At 34.0% G+C, this 19730-nt stretch overlaps 1 protein-coding gene across 1 annotated transcript; it reads left to right on the forward strand.

The window, feature by feature from the left end:
• Nucleotides 1–13240: 13240 nt before the first annotated feature.
• On the forward strand, nt 13241–18430 carry LOC139523365 (transcription factor Maf-like). The gene has a single exon (XM_071317282.1). The coding sequence runs from the start codon at nt 13541–13543 to the stop codon at nt 14465–14467; it is 927 nt and encodes a 308-aa protein (XP_071173383.1). The 5' UTR covers nt 13241–13540; the 3' UTR covers nt 14468–18430.
• Nucleotides 18431–19730: the final 1300 nt, after the last annotated feature.

The following is a 19730-nucleotide window of genomic DNA, read 5'->3' on the forward strand; positions in this document are numbered from 1 at the left end:
GAGGCTAGTCAATGATAGTATCATTCACCCAATTCTATGTTCTCATTGTTTTACAACTATTGGGTTGACACCACTGAAGAGGCTAGTCAATGATGGTATCATTCATCCAATAGTCTATGTTCTCTTTGTTTTACAACTATTGGGTTGACACCACTGAAGATGCAAGTCAATGATGGTATCATTCAACCAACAGTCTCTGTTCTCTTTGTTTTACAACTATTAGGTTGACACCACTGAAGAGGCTAGTCAATGATGGTATCATTCACCCAATAGTCTATGCTATCTTTGTTTTACAACTATTGCGTTGACACCACTGAAGAGGCTAGTCAATGATGGTATCATTCATCCAATAGTCTATGTTCTCTTTGTTTTACAACTATTGGGTTGACATCACTGAAGATGCTAGTCAATTGTGGTATCATTCAACCAACAGTCTTTGTTCTCCTTGTTTTACAACTATTGGGTTGACACCACTGAAGATGCTAGTCAATGATGGTATCATTCACCCAATTCTATGTTCTCTTTGTTTTACAACTATTGGGTTGACACCACTGAAGATGCTAGTCAATGATGGTATCATTCACCCAATAGTCTATGTTCTCTTTGTTTTACAACTATTGGGTTGACACCACTGAATATGGTAGTCAATGGTAGTATCATTCACCCAGTTGTCTATGTTTCGCAATGTACTATTTACAACATTCGATAGACACCACTAATGACCAGCTGTTATAACCTTGATGATATCATTCACCAAGTAGTATAGATTCCTTTAATTAACATCAACTGGGTTGACACCACTGATTATTAGCTGTGAGTCCATGAGGATATCACTCATCCTATAGTCTATGTTTCTCCTTCATTTATACCCATTGGGTTGACACCACAGATGATCGGGACTTATCATGAAAGTATCATTCACCCAATACTCTATTTTCTCTTGGTCTTACAACTCTTGTATCGACACCCCTGATGATCGGCTGATAGTCCATAAGGATATTTTACACCCAGTAATCTATGTAAATCTTTGTATAACAACTCTAACACCACTGATGATCGGATGTTAGTCCACAAGGATATTTTACACCCAGTAATCTATGTAAATCTTTGTATAACAACTCTAACACCACTGATGATCGGCTGATAGTCCATAAGGATATTTTTCACCAAGTAATCTATGTAAATCTTTGTATTACAACTCTAACACCACTGATGATCGGATGTTAGTCCATAAGGATATTTTACACCCAGTAATCTATGTAAATCTTTGTATAACAACTCTTACACCACTGATGATCGGCTGATAGTCCATAAGGATATTTTACACCCAGTAATCTATGTAAATCTTTGTATAACAACTCTAACACCACTCATGATCGGCTGATAGTCCATAAGGATATTTTTCACCCAGTAATCTATGTAAATCTTTGTATTACAACTCTAACACCACTGGTGATCGGATGTTAGTCCATAAGGATATTTTTCACCCAGTAATCTATGTAAATCTTTGTATGACAACTCTAACACCCCTGATGATCGGCTGATAGTCCATTAGGATATTTTTCACCCAGTAATCTATGTAAATCTTTGTATTACATGTACAACTCTAACATCACTGATGATCGGATGTTAGTTCGTAAGTATATGTTTCACTTAGAAATCTATGTAAATCTGTTTATTACAACTCTAACACCACTGATGATCGGATGTTAGTCCATAAGAATATTTTCCACCCAGTGATCTATGTAAATCTTAGTATTACAACTCTAACACCACTGATGATCGGATATAAGTCCATAAGGATATCATTCACTCAGTACTCTATGTTCTTTTTGTATTACAACTCTACCACCACTGATGATGATCGGTCGTTCGTCCATGAAGATATCATTTTCCCAGTAATCTATGTAAATCTTTGTTTTACATCTATTGGGTTGACATCACTGATGATTGGCTATTGGTCCATAAAGATAACATTCAGTCAGTATTCCACGTTTCTCTTTGATTTACAACTCTTGTATCGACACTACTGGTGATCGGCTGTTAGTCAGTGACGATATCAGTTACCAAGTAGTCTATGTTTCTCTTTGATTTACAACTCTTGTATCGACACTACTGGTGATCGGCTGTTAGTCAGTGACGATATCAGTTACCAAGTAGTCTATGTTTCTCTTTGATTTACAACTCTTGTATCGACACTACTGGTGATCGGCTGTTAGTCAGTGACGATATCAGTTACCAAGTAGTCTATGTTTCCCTTTGATTGACAACTCTTGTATCGACACTACTGGTGATCGGCTGTAAGTCAGTGATGATATCAGTTACCAAGAAGTCTATGTTTCCCTTTGATTGACAACTCTTGTATCGACACTACTGGTGATCGGCTGTTAGTCAGTGATGATATCAGTTACCAAGTAGTCTATGTTTCCCTTTGATTGACAACTCTTGTATCGACACTACTGGTGATCGGCTGTAAGTCAGTGATGATATCATTTTCCCAGTAATCTATGTAAATCTTTGTTTTACATCTATTGGGTTGACATCACTGATGTTTGGCTGTTAGTCCATAAAGATATCAGTTACCAAGTAGTCTATGTTTCTCTTTGATTGACAACTCTTGTATCGACACTACTGGTGATCGGCTGTTAGTCAGTGATGATATCAGTTACCAAGTAGTCTATGTTTCCCTTTGATTGACAACTCTTGTATCGACACTACTGGTGATCGGCTGTTAGTCAGTGATGATATCAGTTACCAAGTAGTCTATGTTTCCCTTTGATTGACAACTCTTGTATCGACACTACTGGTGATCGGCTGTAAGTCAGTGATGATATCAGTTACCAAGTAGTCTATGTTTCCCTTTGATTGACAACCATTGGGTTGTTACCACTGATAATCGGCTGTTCGTCCATGAGATTATCACTCGCCCAATAGTCTATGTTTCTCTATGATTTATACACAGTGTTGTTACCACTGATGAACGACTGTTAGTCCGTGAGGATATCAATCACCCTATAGTCTATATTTATCATTCAGCCAGTATTATATGTTTCTCTCTGATTCATAACCATTGTGCTGACACCACTGATGATCGGCTGTTAGTCCCATGAGGATATCACTCAACCTACAGTCTATGTTTCTACTGAGGACTACGCCAGAGTATGGGCTAAATGAGAAGAAGTTGAACTGGACACTTTGTCAGAATGGGTAAAAAAAATCAGGTCTTTGATAAATCATCACATTCATAAGTTGAAAACTGTAAATCATCGACCAGTCAGTTTTCAGAGACAAACAGGCTGTGAAATGTATATCAACTCTTCGTGAGAAGTATGTTATTTCTGCGGACAAAGCTGCAAATAGTATTGTCTTTGTATGTTAATCGTATTACTACAACAAATTTCAACAAATTGTCGGCATTCCTATGGGAACGAACTGTGCACATCTCCCTGTCGACATCTTCTTATTTTCATATGAATCGGAGTTCCTTCAGACACTTGTCAAAACAAATGGCTTTAAGAATACTTCAGATATATTAATGATGTTCTTTCCATTAACATTTTGAATTTTTCTGATTTGGATTCTTTAATATATCCCCCATACCTAGTAATTAAATAAACATAGGACACGGCTTCTGTCGCCTCGTTTTTAAACTTATACCTCGTATTTGACATGCACAGGCATCTCAGGACCAGAATCTATGACAAATGAAGTTATCCATGTCCCCACCTTAGAGGCAATATACCATTTTTACCTGCATATGGGATATATATTTTCCAACTTTTTCGGTATTCAAGAGCTGGCAGCTTCTTCTCAGACTTTGTTAAGGTCACAAGTGTCTGAGCAGAAAGTAATGAACCAGGGGTATGTCAAAGAAAGTCTAGTCCATGTTCTAAAAAAAGGTTCATCGGACAAAGACCATGTTGATAAATATTCCGTATCAATTATAAAAAAAAAGAAGATGTGGTGTGATTGGTATGAGACAACTCTCCACCAGAGACCAAAATAACACAGAAATTAACAACTATAGTTCATCGTAAGGTCTTCAACAATGAGCAAAGCCCATACTGCACAGTCAGCTATAAAAGGCTCCTAAATGACAATGTTAAACAATTTCAAACGAGAAAGCTAACGGCCTAATTTATTTACAATAAATGAACGAAAAACAAATATGTAACACATAAATAAACGACAACCTCTAAATTACAGGCTCCTGACTTGGGACAGGCACACACATACAGAATGTGGCGGGGTTAAACATGTTAGCTCGATCTTAACCCTCCCCCTAATCTGGGACAGTGGTATAACAGTACAACATAAGAACGAACTATAAAAATCAATTGAAAAAGGCTTAAGTCATCAGATGGATAAAAATACAAGTGGACGTGGACGGGTACTTGTACATCCCAACAACAAAAAGACACTAGGTACAGATCTGAGAGTACTCGCAGTTAACTGACAGCCAGTTCAAAACCTCTAACAGCTAATAAAAACTAGAATGCATCTTATACTAAATAACTAATATCTAATTGAATAACTTCACATATAATACACGATGGTCTTGAAGTATAGATTCTGGGTACTGACGTTGGTTATTAACTTAATAACGTGTTATAGAATTCTTTCATTTGTCGTTAATAATATTACTTTTCAGGTGTAATCAGTTTTGGTGATATCCAATTGACGTGACTTATACATCCCGTCATTGTGTAATTGTTCTATGAAAAAAAATTGTAGTCGTGTCTTTCATTTCTGCTAATGTGCTTTGCCTATATAGCTTTTGGTGTTTTATTTGATACATACGCCGTGGCTCTGTACTAATACGTCCCGTCATTGTGTTATTGCTGTATTATAATTTTTGTATTCTTGTCTTTCATTTTTGCTAATGTATTTTGCAATCTAATTAAAATATAGATTTCTGATTACGTATGAGCTAATTGGTGCTTTGTCTATATGCCCTTTTTTTGTTTCTTTGATACATATGACGTGGCTCTGAACTTATACGTCCCGTCATTGTGCTATGTCCATGGTATTTTTTTGTATTCTTGTCTTTCTTGTTTGCCAATGTGCTTTGTTTATACGCCCTTTTGTGCTTCTTTGTAGCAATATTGTTAGTTTTTATAGCGATTAAAAAAAAATATAACACAATGTAAACGTTGGTTACGGTACTCCTATTTTTGACATATTTAACTAAGAAATATATGTTTGTTTTATTCACACATCGTTGTCAATACAATCGTGGAACTTGATGCGACTGCTATACAAGTGAGAGGTTTAACAAGCTATAAGACCAGGTTTAATCCACCATTTTATACACAAGAAAATGCATGTACCAAGTCAGGAATATGACAGTTGTTGTCCATTCATTTGATGTGTTTGAGCTTTTGATTTTACCATTTAAATGAGTTACTTTCCGTTATGGATTTTCCTCAGAGTCAGTATTTTTTGTGATTTTACTTTTTTCTTTGATTTACAACTAATGGGAAGACATTACTGATGATCGGCTGTTATTCCATGAAAGGGTAGTTCACCCAATATTCTATCTTTCTCTTTGATTTATAACATAGGGTTGAGATCACTGATTTTCGGCTGTTAGTCCATAAGGATATCATAATCATTCACCCAGTCTTTATATGTTTCTCTTTGCTTTAAAATCATTGGGTCGACACCACCGATAAAGGACTGTTAAACATAAGGGTTTCCAGTAAAGTCTATGTTAAACCGCCGATAAAGGACTGTTAGTTCATAAGGGTTTCAGTATAGTCTATGTTACACCCCCGATAAAGGACTGTTAGTTCATAAGGGTTTACAGTATAGTCTATATTACACCGCCGATAAAGGACTGTTAGTTCATAAGGGTTTACAGTATAGTCTATATTACACCGCCGATAAAGGACTGTTAGTTCATAAGGGTTTACAGTATAGTCTATGTTACACCGCCGATAAAGGACTGTTAGTTAGTTCATAAGGGTTTCCAGTATAGTCTATATTACACCGCCGATAAAGGACTGTTAGTTCATAAGGGTTTACAGTATAGTCTATATTACACCGCCGATAAAGGACTGTTAGTTCATAAGGGTTTCCAGTATAGTCTATGTTACACCACCGATAAAGTACTGTTAGTTCACACAGGTTTCCAGTATAGTCTATGTTACACCGCCGATAAAGGACTGTTAGTTCATAAGGGTTTACAGTATAGTCTATGTTACACCCCCGATAAAGGACTGTTAGTTCATAAGGGTTTCCAGTATAGTCTATGTTACACCGCCGATAAAGGACTGTAAGTTCATAAGGGTTTACAGTATAGTCTATATTACACCGCCGATAAAGGACTGTTAGTTCATACGGGTTTCCAGTATAGTCTATGTTACACCGCCGATAAAGTACTGTTAGTTCACAAAGGTTTCCAGTATAGTCTATGTTACACCGCCGATAAAGGACTGTTAGTTTATAAGGGTTTACAGTATAGTCTGTTACACCGCCGATAAAGGACTGTTAGTTCATAAGGGTTTCCAGTATAGTCTATGTTACACCGCCGATAAAGGACTGTTAGTTCATAAGGGTTTCCATTATAGTCTATATTACACCGCCGATAAAGGACTGTTAGTTCATAAGGGTTTCCAGTATAGTCTATGTTACACCGCCGATAAAGGACTGTTAGTTCATAAGGGTTTCCAGTATAGTCTATGTTACACCGCCGATAAAGTACTGTTAGTTCACAAAGGTTTCCAGTATATATAGTCTATGTTACACCGCCGATAAAGAACTATTAGTTCATAAGGGTTTCCAGTATAGTCTATGTTACACCGCCGATAAAGGACTGTTAGCTAATAAGGGTTTCCAGTATAGTCTATATTACACCGCCGATAAAGTAGTGTTAGTTTATAAGGGTTTCCAGTATAGTCTATGTTACACCGCTGATAAAGGACTGTTAGTTCATAAGGTTTTCCAGTATAGTCTATGTTACACCGCCGATAAAGTACTGTTAGTTCATAAGGGTTTCCAGTATAGTCTATGTTACACCACCGATAAAGGACTGTTAAACATAAGGGTTTCCAGTAAAGTCTATGTTAAACCGCCGATAAAGGACTGTTAGTTCATAAGGGTTTCAGTATAGTCTATGTTACACCCCCGATAAAGGACTGTTAGTTCATAAGGGTTTACAGTATAGTCTATATTACACCGCCGATAAAGGACTGTTAGTTCATAAGGGTTTACAGTATAGTCTATATTACACCGCCGATAAAGGACTGTTAGTTCATAAGGGTTTACAGTATAGTCTATGTTACACCGCCGATAAAGGACTGTTAGTTAGTTCATAAGGGTTTCCAGTATAGTCTATATTACACCGCCGATAAAGGACTGTTAGTTCATAAGGGTTTACAGTATAGTCTATATTACACCGCCGATAAAGGACTGTTAGTTCATAAGGGTTTCCAGTATAGTCTATGTTACACCACCGATAAAGTATTGTTAGTTCACACAGGTTTCCAGTATAGTCTATGTTACACCGCCGATAAAGGACTGTTAGTTCATAAGGGTTTACAGTATAGTCTATGTTACACCCCCGATAAAGGACTGTTAGTTCATAAGGGTTTCCAGTATAGTCTATGTTACACCGCCGATAAAGGACTGTAAGTTCATAAGGGTTTACAGTATAGTCTATATTACACCGCCGATAAAGGACTGTTAGTTCATACGGGTTTCCAGTATAGTCTATGTTACACCGCCGATAAAGTACTGTTAGTTCACAAAGGTTTCCAGTATAGTCTATGTTACACCGCCGATAAAGGACTGTTAGTTTATAAGGGTTTACAGTATAGTCTGTTACACCGCCGATAAAGGACTGTTAGTTCATAAGGGTTTCCAGTATAGTCTATGTTACACCGCCGATAAAGGACTGTTAGTTCATAAGGGTTTCCATTATAGTCTATATTACACCGCCGATAAAGGACTGTTAGTTCATAAGGGTTTCCAGTATAGTCTATGTTACACCGCCGATAAAGGACTGTTAGTTCATAAGGGTTTCCAGTATAGTCTATGTTACACCGCCGATAAAGTACTGTTAGTTCACAAAGGTTTCCAGTATATATAGTCTATGTTACACCGCCGATAATGAACTATTAGTTCATAAGGGTTTCCAGTATAGTCTATGTTACACCGCCGATAAAGGACTGTTAGCTAATAAGGGTTTCCAGTATAGTCTATATTACACCGCCGATAAAGTAGTGTTAGTTTATAAGGGTTTCCAGTATAGTCTATGTTACACCGCTGATAAAGGACTGTTAGTTCATAAGGTTTTCCAGTATAGTCTATGTTACACCGCCGATAAAGTACTGTTAGTTCATAAGGGTTTCCAGTATAGTCTATGTTACACCGCTGATAAAGTACTGTTAGTTCATAAGGGTTTCCAGTATAGTCTATCTTCAATATGGTATATTATTTATATATCACGTGCGTTTCGCATTGTTAAGGTTTTTTTTTTACTTATTGACTGGCTAAGACATACGGTTTATTTAGTATATATAGATAGGTTATAAAATAAATATGAGAATTTGGATCAAATTGGTTATAAAGAATTATAATATGACGTTCTTCTTTAGCTTTGGGTACAAAGCCATGTTCTAATTCGAATAGAACATGGGCTGCACGTGATTGCCGTCACAATTGAAATTGCAACGTCAGATGAATTTTGAACAACGCCAGAGATCCAAATGGACATTTTTGTTGGTGTTGCTTGCTAGGAAATTAAATAAAAACAATCTAAAAGTAGGTTTAAATGTTTCTGTTTTTTTTCTTTCTTGATAAACTGTTGATTTTTCTATAACGTTTGTGTTCATCAAATCAAAATGGCGACATTTAGCGTATACTGTAGGTCCGCTTCGAAGTACAAAAGTACAAAAGTTCAAAATAGTCCTATTAGAATCGAAATAATTCTATCATGCCATGCTCTATGCTCATTTTAACATGGTAAGGCATTATATTTGTAAACATTTAATACCTCGCTAACGCTCGGTATTAAGATATTAACAAATATAATGCCTACCCATGTTAAAATGAGCATAGAGCATGGCATGAAAGAATTATTTCTTAATTTGACAGATACTGCCGCTTTGATATTGAATTTGATGTTTTCTCCTATTTCTAATGTAATACATTGTAGTACAAATACGATTGAGTGTTTATAGATAAGCAAAAATACTTATACACTGGTTACAAGAGCACATATATAGTACAGATATATAAATACCATTGACCGATATACAAAAAAGTATGTTCATAGTAAAATTAATACAATTATATAACTACGGAAAGTGTCCCTCTACATGGTATTTTCAAGAGATACGCTCAAGTTGACAGTTTGTTTTAAAAACATTTACTTTTCCAATTAGACACGAATTCCCCAACAAGGTTCCAGCCACACAAACCTGTTTTACCATAATTAATATCGTATTAATGAACAAATATATTATTTTGGGGGGATTATTTTTTGTGATTTTACTTTTTTCTTTGATTTACAACTAATGGGAAGACATTACTGATGATCGGCTGTTATTCCATGAAAGGGTAGTTCACCCAATATTCTATCTTTCTCTTTGATTTATAACATAGGGTTGAGATCACTGATTTTCGGCTGTTAGTCCATAAGGATATCATAATCATTCACCCAGTCTTTATATGTTTCTCTTTGCTTTAAAATCATTGGGTCGACACCACCGATAAAGGACTGTTAAACATAAGGGTTTCCAGTAAAGTCTATGTTAAACCGCCGATAAAGGACTGTTAGTTCATAAGGGTTTCAGTATAGTCTATGTTACACCCCCGATAAAGGACTGTTAGTTCATAAGGGTTTACAGTATAGTCTATATTACACCGCCGATAAAGGACTGTTAGTTCATAAGGGTTTACAGTATAGTCTATATTACACCGCCGATAAAGGACTGTTAGTTCATAAGGGTTTACAGTATAGTCTATGTTACACCGCCGATAAAGGACTGTTAGTTAGTTCATAAGGGTTTCCAGTATAGTCTATATTACACCGCCGATAAAGGACTGTTAGTTCATAAGGGTTTACAGTATAGTCTATATTACACCGCCGATAAAGGACTGTTAGTTCATAAGGGTTTCCAGTATAGTCTATGTTACACCACCGATAAAGTACTGTTAGTTCACACAGGTTTCCAGTATAGTCTATGTTACACCGCCGATAAAGGACTGTTAGTTCATAAGGGTTTACAGTATAGTCTATGTTACACCCCCGATAAAGGACTGTTAGTTCATAAGGGTTTCCAGTATAGTCTATGTTACACCGCCGATAAAGGACTGTAAGTTCATAAGGGTTTACAGTATAGTCTATATTACACCGCCGATAAAGGACTGTTAGTTCATACGGGTTTCCAGTATAGTCTATGTTACACCGCCGATAAAGTACTGTTAGTTCACAAAGGTTTCCAGTATAGTCTATGTTACACCGCCGATAAAGGACTGTTAGTTTATAAGGGTTTACAGTATAGTCTGTTACACCGCCGATAAAGGACTGTTAGTTCATAAGGGTTTCCAGTATAGTCTATGTTACACCGCCGATAAAGGACTGTTAGTTCATAAGGGTTTCCATTATAGTCTATATTACACCGCCGATAAAGGACTGTTAGTTCATAAGGGTTTCCAGTATAGTCTATGTTACACCGCCGATAAAGGACTGTTAGTTCATAAGGGTTTCCAGTATAGTCTATGTTACACCGCCGATAAAGTACTGTTAGTTCACAAAGGTTTCCAGTATATATAGTCTATGTTACACCGCCGATAAAGAACTATTAGTTCATAAGGGTTTCCAGTATAGTCTATGTTACACCGCCGATAAAGGACTGTTAGCTAATAAGGGTTTCCAGTATAGTCTATATTACACCGCCGATAAAGTAGTGTTAGTTTATAAGGGTTTCCAGTATAGTCTATGTTACACCGCTGATAAAGGACTGTTAGTTCATAAGGTTTTCCAGTATAGTCTATGTTACACCGCCGATAAAGTACTGTTAGTTCATAAGGGTTTCCAGTATAGTCTATGTTACACCGCTGATAAAGTACTGTTAGTTCATAAGGGTTTCCAGTATAGTCTATCTTCAATATGGTATATTATTTATATATCACGTGCGTTTCGCATTGTTAAGGGTTTTTTTTACTTATTGACTGGCTAAGACATACGGTTTATTTAGTATATATAGATAGGTTATAAAATAAATATGAGAATTTGGATCAAATTGGTTATAAAGAATTATAATATGACGTTCTTCTTTAGCTTTGGGTACAAAGCCATGTTCTAATTCGAATAGAACATGGGCTGCACGTGATTGCCGTCACAATTGAAATTGCAACGTCAGATGAATTTTGAACAACGCCAGAGATCCAAATGGACATTTTTGTTGGTGTTGCTTGCTAGGAAATTAAATAAAAACAATCTAAAAGTAGGTTTAAATGTTTCTGTTTTTTTTCTTTCTTGATAAACTGTTGATTTTTCTATAACGTTTGTGTTCATCAAATCAAAATGGCGACATTTAGCGTATACTGTAGGTCCGCTTCGAAGTACAAAAGTACAAAAGTTCAAAATAGTCCTATTAGAATCGAAATAATTCTATCATGCCATGCTCTATGCTCATTTTAACATGGTAAGGCATTATATTTGTAAACATTTAATACCTCGCTAACGCTCGGTATTAAGATATTAACAAATATAATGCCTACCCATGTTAAAATGAGCATAGAGCATGGCATGAAAGAATTATTTCTTAATTTGACAGATACTGCCGCTTTGATATTGAATTTGATGTTTTCTCCTATTTCTAATGTAATACATTGTAGTACAAATACGATTGAGTGTTTATAGATAAGCAAAAATACTTATACACTGGTTACAAGAGCACATATATAGTACAGATATATAAATACCATTGACCGATATACAAAAAAGTATGTTCATAGTAAAATTAATACAATTATATAACTACGGAAAGTGTCCCTCTACATGGTATTTTCAAGAGATACGCTCAAGTTGACAGTTTGTTTTAAAAACATTTACTTTTCCAATTAGACACGAATTCCCCAACAAGGTTCCAGCCACACAAACCTGTTTTACCATAATTAATATCGTATTAATGAACAAATATACTATTTTGGGGGGATTATCCTAAGGGTGTCTTCCTTGAATGCCAACATTTTATATGCTACCTATTCCTTGAATGCCAACAAAAATATTATATAAGAACAATAGGTGTTTTTATAACTATTTAAATGATTTTCTAAGTATTTAAATGTAAAAATTAATTAGAGAACTTGATAAAATTGCAACATTTTATCACTTTTTGTTAAGAAAATATAGTAGATTTGGGGGTTATAATTATCATGAATTCTAAAGAAATAAAGAAAATAAAAATATTTTTATTACTTTTTATTATAAAAAATATTTTGGGAATGGAAATGTTTATAAACATAAGACATATTTGGAAAAAAAGAAAGAAATTCTAGTTAAATTTTCTTCTTTTTATGCTATGACAAAAGTATGAGAACATAAAAAGTTTCGAGAAATTCCATTAAGTAAAATAGGAGGATATTAAAATACTTACACATAACTATAGAAATATTGAAAAAAAAGCATCAAAGTCCAAAGACTTAGTTTTTTTGTTGTTTTTTTTAGATATAAAGGGCAACCATTTTCATTAAATAAAAAATAGGGGGGTGATTTTTAAAAAAATACCCGGTCTTGGTTTGCTGTAGAAAAAACAAACTTGTCATATTATTACCAAATGTAATTAATATTCTGCAACACCAATTGCAGGAATCAAAAAACGATTTTCCGAGTTGGGCAAAAATAATACTCCTGCATCGACCTTAAAAAAACACACAATTATCGTCCTCTAATGCGCACTTGTATATTAAAAATTGTACAACTTCAATGTAGTTCCAGATGAATTATTAATATACACTTAAAAAGTTTAGCAAATTCAAATCATAAATATAAGTTAAAAGACAGCTGTTTGAACATGTTCGTTTCCCGCCATATGTCAAGGTATTGCACAACCTAGTAATCGTTTCTGTCAATTTTGTTACTCGTTGATATTTGTTTTTCTCTGTGCTGTAAAACGTTCAAGTGACATTAGGAAAGTCGGTCAATATTTCTGGTTCTAAAAATACAGCTTATACTTTGCATTGATTGGTTAACTTTTGCATCCATAGCTATTTTGGGATTTGACGTTCGACATAGTATAAAAGCAGCCGGGATTCCCCTTATTTGCTCGTTGTTGCCTGCTCTCGTTCAGGTAGTCGGTGGTTGTTTGCCCTTGGACCGCCGCTACATTTCTGAACAAAATTAAGGACTTGAATGGAAGAAGTGAGTATTTAAAGGCTCAAACGAACGTTTAATCTAACATTTACAACAATCTTGACAAAAATTTCACAAGAAAAGTGGTCTAAATACAAGAAAATTATCTCGATTCTTCTGACCTAATTTGAAACGAACACGAGGTGATCTGCCGGCCAGCTGATCAAATCCAATATGGAACCCGACCAACATCTTGCGAATGATTATATTACCGATTTCGACTTGGATCAGTTATTGGATGCTTCCGAAGTAAAGAAGGAAATAGAAGATAGGTATAGCAACTGTTGTAAACGAAGTGATGTGTCCTCGCGAAGTGGATCTTCAGGAGCGACCACACCTTGCTCAGATTTGAGTGTACCCCCTTCTCCAACTTACAGCGACGAGGTTCCAAGTCCTTCAGATAGTAATTCTAGTGTATTTAGCGGTCTTAACTGGCTTACTCAAAGTGTGTTTGAGACTGACATGAAATTAAAAACAAGCTTTAGCAATAGTCAAAAGTCCACACAAAGTCTGGAGGAAGAAATTGATGAAGATGTAGATTGTTTGATATCATCCAGTCCTGAATTTGTTCAAAACTTTAGTAAATATTTGGTTTCTGGTGCAGAAGCTGGGAAGCAATCATTAAGTCGTCGGGGCATGCTGGAGGACAAGGCAGCACCAACCAAAATTCCTTCAATAAAAAGATCTCTTAGTCATTCAAGTACAAGTTCAACTAAATCCAAAACAGAAGAAAGTCTTAATTCACTTGAAGATGAAGAACTAGTTGCACTACCAGTGAGAGAACTCAATCGTCGTCTTCAAGGATTACCTAAAGAAGATGTAGTAAAACTGAAACAAAAAAGACGAACATTAAAAAATAGAGGCTATGCTCAAAATTGTCGTTCTAAACGAATGCATCAACGTCAAAGTTTAGAGGTGACTAATAAAACATTAGAAAGTCAAGTTCGTCAACTTCAGAGACAGCAAGCTGTATTGATGCGCGAGTGCCGGTTCTACAAGCAGCAGTGTGAAATTCTCAGGGCAAAGTGCAGTGGTGTAAGTGTTAAACGTGACAGTGAAGGTTCTTTCTCAAGTTACCCAAGTTCTCCCGATTGTCAGTAAAATGTGTGAATGTTGTGTGAAATGAAAAAAAGTAATATGCTATCATCAATAAAACCTTGTCACTGCTTCATAGAACGTAATGAATAAAAATCCGTTAAAAATTATCATGACATGACCATGGATGGATTATTGACAAATACAATTAACATGATTAATAAGTGCATTATTTGTTAGGTGTAAATATCTTCAGAGTTTATTTTAACACAGTAAATAATTTTCTTTCATGTATGTTATTGAAAAAAGAAACAAAAATTAGAATATAGCCTTTATCACTTGTTTAACATAGTTCATATTTAATATCATGTTTGAAGTACTGGTCTTGTTGCCATTTTGCATAATTCATTATTGCCATGCATACATTGTTGTTGTGTAAATTTCACTAAATGTAGTGTAAGATAAATTTAGAGTATTGGATGAAAGAAGTTTTAAATTAGTAGTCCAAAATACATTGATCAACAAAATTCAAATCATGTTGATTTTTAGAAAATCAACTTTAGTTTATTTCCTTATTACATTTACAATGTACAAAATAACATAATCATGACAATTAACAGAAAAAAATAATAATAAAATACAAATATTGCATATCAGTTAGCAATTAACCACAAATTCTTAAAAAAAATCATATTTGGAAAATTTAAAACTATTGTTTATGCGAATGTGTATAGCTTTTAATGTTTGGTTCATATGGTGTCGTGTATCATATGGCTCACACTAATCATGTTATATTTTTGCAAGTGTGTAATTATTGTTATCAGTTTGTGTATACTTGTTGAAATTGATTAATACATATGAGTGATATCATATATATAAGAAAGTGAATGTTAAAATTTTATTAAATGCAATGGAGAGTAGAATATCAAATTGAATTTTTTAACCTATAGCCTGTTTCAAACAAGAATTTAAGTTATGAATATTACAGTATAATAATGGTGTATGTAATGATATTTTAAGGAGGTTTAACCAAATTGAGTTGTATGAAACAGGCTATAGGATGTTTACAATAAGGTAGAGAAAGGGAGAGGTTTGGATATATTATGGGACACACTGCAAGGGCAACTATTAGTTATAGTAATAACCAGTGTGCTCACCTATTCCATCTGTGATATATAGTTTTATCAGGGACTGCAAGTCTGGTTTTCAAGGTGCCACCCTTTACAGCTGGTGACATTGGATTTATTTTTTAAAAGTTATCTCCCCTAGATATTATTATTAAATGTGTCAGTTAGTAGGGGTGGTAAAATATATCATGGTCTGTCTGAACAACGTACACAGGCAATACTTGAAATCCAGATTTGTAGCCAAGACAAATCTAATTTGTTTGGGTTAACATATTTTTTTAAGTTAACATGGGGAGAGATTTTTACCGAGTTTGTAAGAAAGTTTTTACGATTCACCAGAACCCGTTAAGGAGCGATTGGTAGGATCTTATGTTTTTATAACGAATTTGCCAGAGTATTTGGACAATTTTTATATATATGTTGTTTTGAATTTGTAAGTGCATGTACATGTTTTACTCAAAGGGTTTGATATATGAACCCCCAAAAAAAGGAATTGTTAAAAAAAAAAGAGCTACAACAACCAATACAACAAAAATTAATAAAAAAAAAAATTTAAAAAACTCCTGGACTGTTGCGACTAAATGTAAATCATAGTGAAAGGGAGGCAAGATACTTAATTTGATTCAGATAATATTTGTTTGTGTAACAGATTTCTAAGTTGCAACAGTTTTAGGGCCAAAAAAATAGTAAAAGAAAAGAAAAAAAAGATATAAAAAATGTTGTAAGCCATGAAGCTTTGCGGAGAACCAAGCAGGTTGCTTCCAAAGTAAAATCTCGAATTTGCCAGTGAAAAGGATGACTCTTGAATTTATAAACTTATGAAGCAGAATGGCTTGCCTTTCTGCATTGTTATTTAAGTGGTATTGTAAAGCAGTTAGGAATCAGCTAATCAGGAATGAGGTAGAGAAAAGTATTGTTTTTAATCGCATGCCTTATTTGAACTTTACAAATAAAATATTTATGCCCTGTAGGTGTATTAATTACCCCAAAATAATGACTATTCTACAGGTCTTCTCATTTATATATGTAAGCCAATATACGATCCATTAACCAAGTTTTTATATTCTTTTTATCCATCAAAAGATGTGGCCGTGACTGTTAGAAGTTTATTGAATGGTCACACATTGGATATATTTTTAATGTTTATTGATTATGATATTATTTCCCTACATATTGATCAAAGGCAGCACCACATGGCTTTTAATTTCAGTTAATAAAGGTGTGGTATAAAAAAGGGGGGTTGAATTAGGCTATGGTGCATTATTTTTTAGAGAGATGTAATTTTAATGATTTTTATCTATTCCATGTTGCATCCAACTACATGTAGTAAAGACATATTAATATTCGATTTTTTTAACAAACAGAAATTGTTGATAGGGCTTTAAGTTACATAATGGCATGTTTCATAGCGAAAATTCAATTGTAATGTAGATTTCCACACAGTATTATGAACAGACCTTGTAAGGAATATGCTAGAACAGGCATATCAAAATTTCTTTCAAAGTTATATTGACTAAATAACTATATTTTGTTGAACCATGTGTTGGTTCTCTGATATTGATTTTAACGTTTGTTTGTACTGTATTTACTTGGGACAAATCTATTTAAATTTCCTCTCTAATTTCTATTGACATTTTTACTTCACTGAACAAGGTAAATGAGAAACCTATCTATTTGAGAAATACAAAAGTTGAAATTATTATAAGCAAAGTAACTTTAACACCTATATAATGACCTACAAATAAGGAATTCTTAGATGTTTTGTTATTTTTCTGTATGAACAATCCTTTGTGATAAATGAAATATTTTTTAATCCATTTTGATGTGCATTTTTAATGTGTTCATTGGGATATATATATATATATATAATATATAACTGAAATACTAATGAAGTTAACCCATGAATATGGAATCGTTTTAATACTTTTGAAACTTGCAAATCATTTCTTGAATGTTTTAACAGTCCTGATAATTGTTTTAAATTGAGGTTTTTAATTTAAATCCCTCAGGAAAAACTAGTGTGCCAAATTTAGCTAATTTGGAAGTTCAAATTACTGACCCAGGGGCCCAGAGGTTCAACTTTTATAATAAAATATTGTCTTAGTTGAACTGGCGTGTTCATTATAACAATTTACAGTCTTTCATATTGAGTCTTAATAGAACTGTATTCTGATCAAGCTTGTATTGTTAATTGTTACAATTTGTTGATTGTTTTGTTTCTGAAATCTTGTTATTGGTTATTGTAAAAATTATACTTATTATTAAACTTGGAAAAAACTGAATATTTGTGCTGTGTCATGTTTGCAGGGGAAATGTGATAAAAAAAATAATAAAAACTGCTCCCTTCATATGAAAATATAAATACGATCATACTCATTGAATCAGATTTTTTTCTTCAAAATTTGAAAATTAAAGCATGTTATCCACTAATATCAGCCACGGAAAGAAGTTATAATTTGTGGTTTAAAACTGATTTAAAAGTCACATTTTCCCCTGCAGATTTATTTAGTTTTTTCTATGACAATTTGCAGCTGAGTTTTATGTCAGAAATGTTATGAAATTAACATGAAAGTTCAAGAAACGTGCAGAAAAAAACTTTCATATTGGTAAAACAAGTATTACAAAATTATTATTTATGTAGCATTTGTGACTGATTAAACCTTTTTTTACGGTCGACTGAAAACATTTTATCAAGTACATCAGGTTTGTGTGGTTAGAACTCAGCTGCAGATTGCCTGTTAAGAATTGGCAATTGGCTGTAATGAGATTTGTATTGTATAATTAAAAACAGTTGACTTTAATGTGATAAGGAAAAGTGCTGGTTGTTTGTTACTATCTGCTTTACAAATACATGTAAAATGTATAAATTATGAAGCAAGATTAAAAAGCATGAAAAAAATTACTATAGTATTTTATTTATTGTCTATTATAGTCACTCAGTGTTGAGATATGGAAAACAGATGTAGTTTTTTACTAAAGAAAGTTCAACAATGTTAATGCATATGCCTGTTCCAATAGGTCATTGGACTAGATTATGCTTCTATAGGTTACTTAGACGTGTCAAGATATGCTTGATCGAATTTGTAAGGTCATTCTACTTATGAACAGATATGCTGTTAATGTTAATTGGACAGCAAGTTGACAGAAAAATTGTATCAAAATAGACCTATGATCATCAACAATGGACTAATGTCAGCATTACATGTATAATAATCATCCAAAAAAAAGAGAGACCATTTCAACAAAGGGGGACCATTGTTTGACTCCCACTTAATTTTTTTGAACTGGTGCATTGTGGGTAGCTTTTGCCTTTGTTTTATGCATTTAAATAGACCAATAGTTCTGTGTACTTGCAAGCCCAGGTCCCAGAAAGCATTTTAAATCATCATGAAACCAGAAAACTGGCACTACAGTCCTTCACTTAACACACACTATTTCTGTCATATTACATTACTTTTTACACATGGGAAAACATCTTTTGTTGTGTGACAATTCTGGAAATAGAAGTCGGTATATGTTGGTTTGAAGCATTGCATGTTAATTACCCCCTCCCACCTTAACAGTAAATTTGATCCTCTTTCAAAGGAAAATTTACATTTTCCTACAAGTTTTGTTGGAGTTATCTAAAGTATTACAAGTGGGGTCAAGGCTGATGCAGAGGTACGGGTAAAGGAGATACTTAAAATAAAATAAAAAACAGATCAAGAAAAATGTAAACAGCCTTGTGATAATGAGAATAAAGATACATAAAATGGAATACCAACTACATATATATGTGTTATGAAAGCAAGAGTTTACACATAATTTTATGTTTACGACTGGTGAGGTGTCAATTTAATGGAAGTTAGTTAATACACATGAAGGGAGTAGGCAAATTAGGTGTACAAATTTTCTGAAAAGGTTGCATCCATTTGTTTTTAAATACTTGCCACTGGACGTTGCACAATCAAAACATATGTTCGTATGCACTGCTATATACACCGCAAAGTAAATGTCCATTTTTGATCCCTCATCTTCATGCATAATTTATGCAAGATCATCTAATAAATGTGATAAAAAAAACTCTTGGTACTTTTGAAACAAGATGAAAATAGACCAAGTTGATACACCTTCTATTCTTCACAGGTGCCGACTCTAGAATTTTCATTAGTGTGCATAACATGTAATATGAATTGCAATTGAAAAAAATTGAGGTCCTCGCC

This window comes from Mytilus edulis, chromosome 5, assembly GCF_963676685.1.
Source record: "Mytilus edulis chromosome 5, xbMytEdul2.2, whole genome shotgun sequence".
In the NCBI taxonomy this organism is placed as follows: Eukaryota; Metazoa; Mollusca; class Bivalvia; order Mytilida; family Mytilidae; genus Mytilus; species Mytilus edulis.

Bases quoted from the DNA above. Each gene is read 5' to 3' on its own strand.
- LOC139523365 (XM_071317282.1), top strand. From the start codon at position 13,541: ATGGAACCCGACCAACATCTTGCGAATGATTATATTACCGATTTCGAC.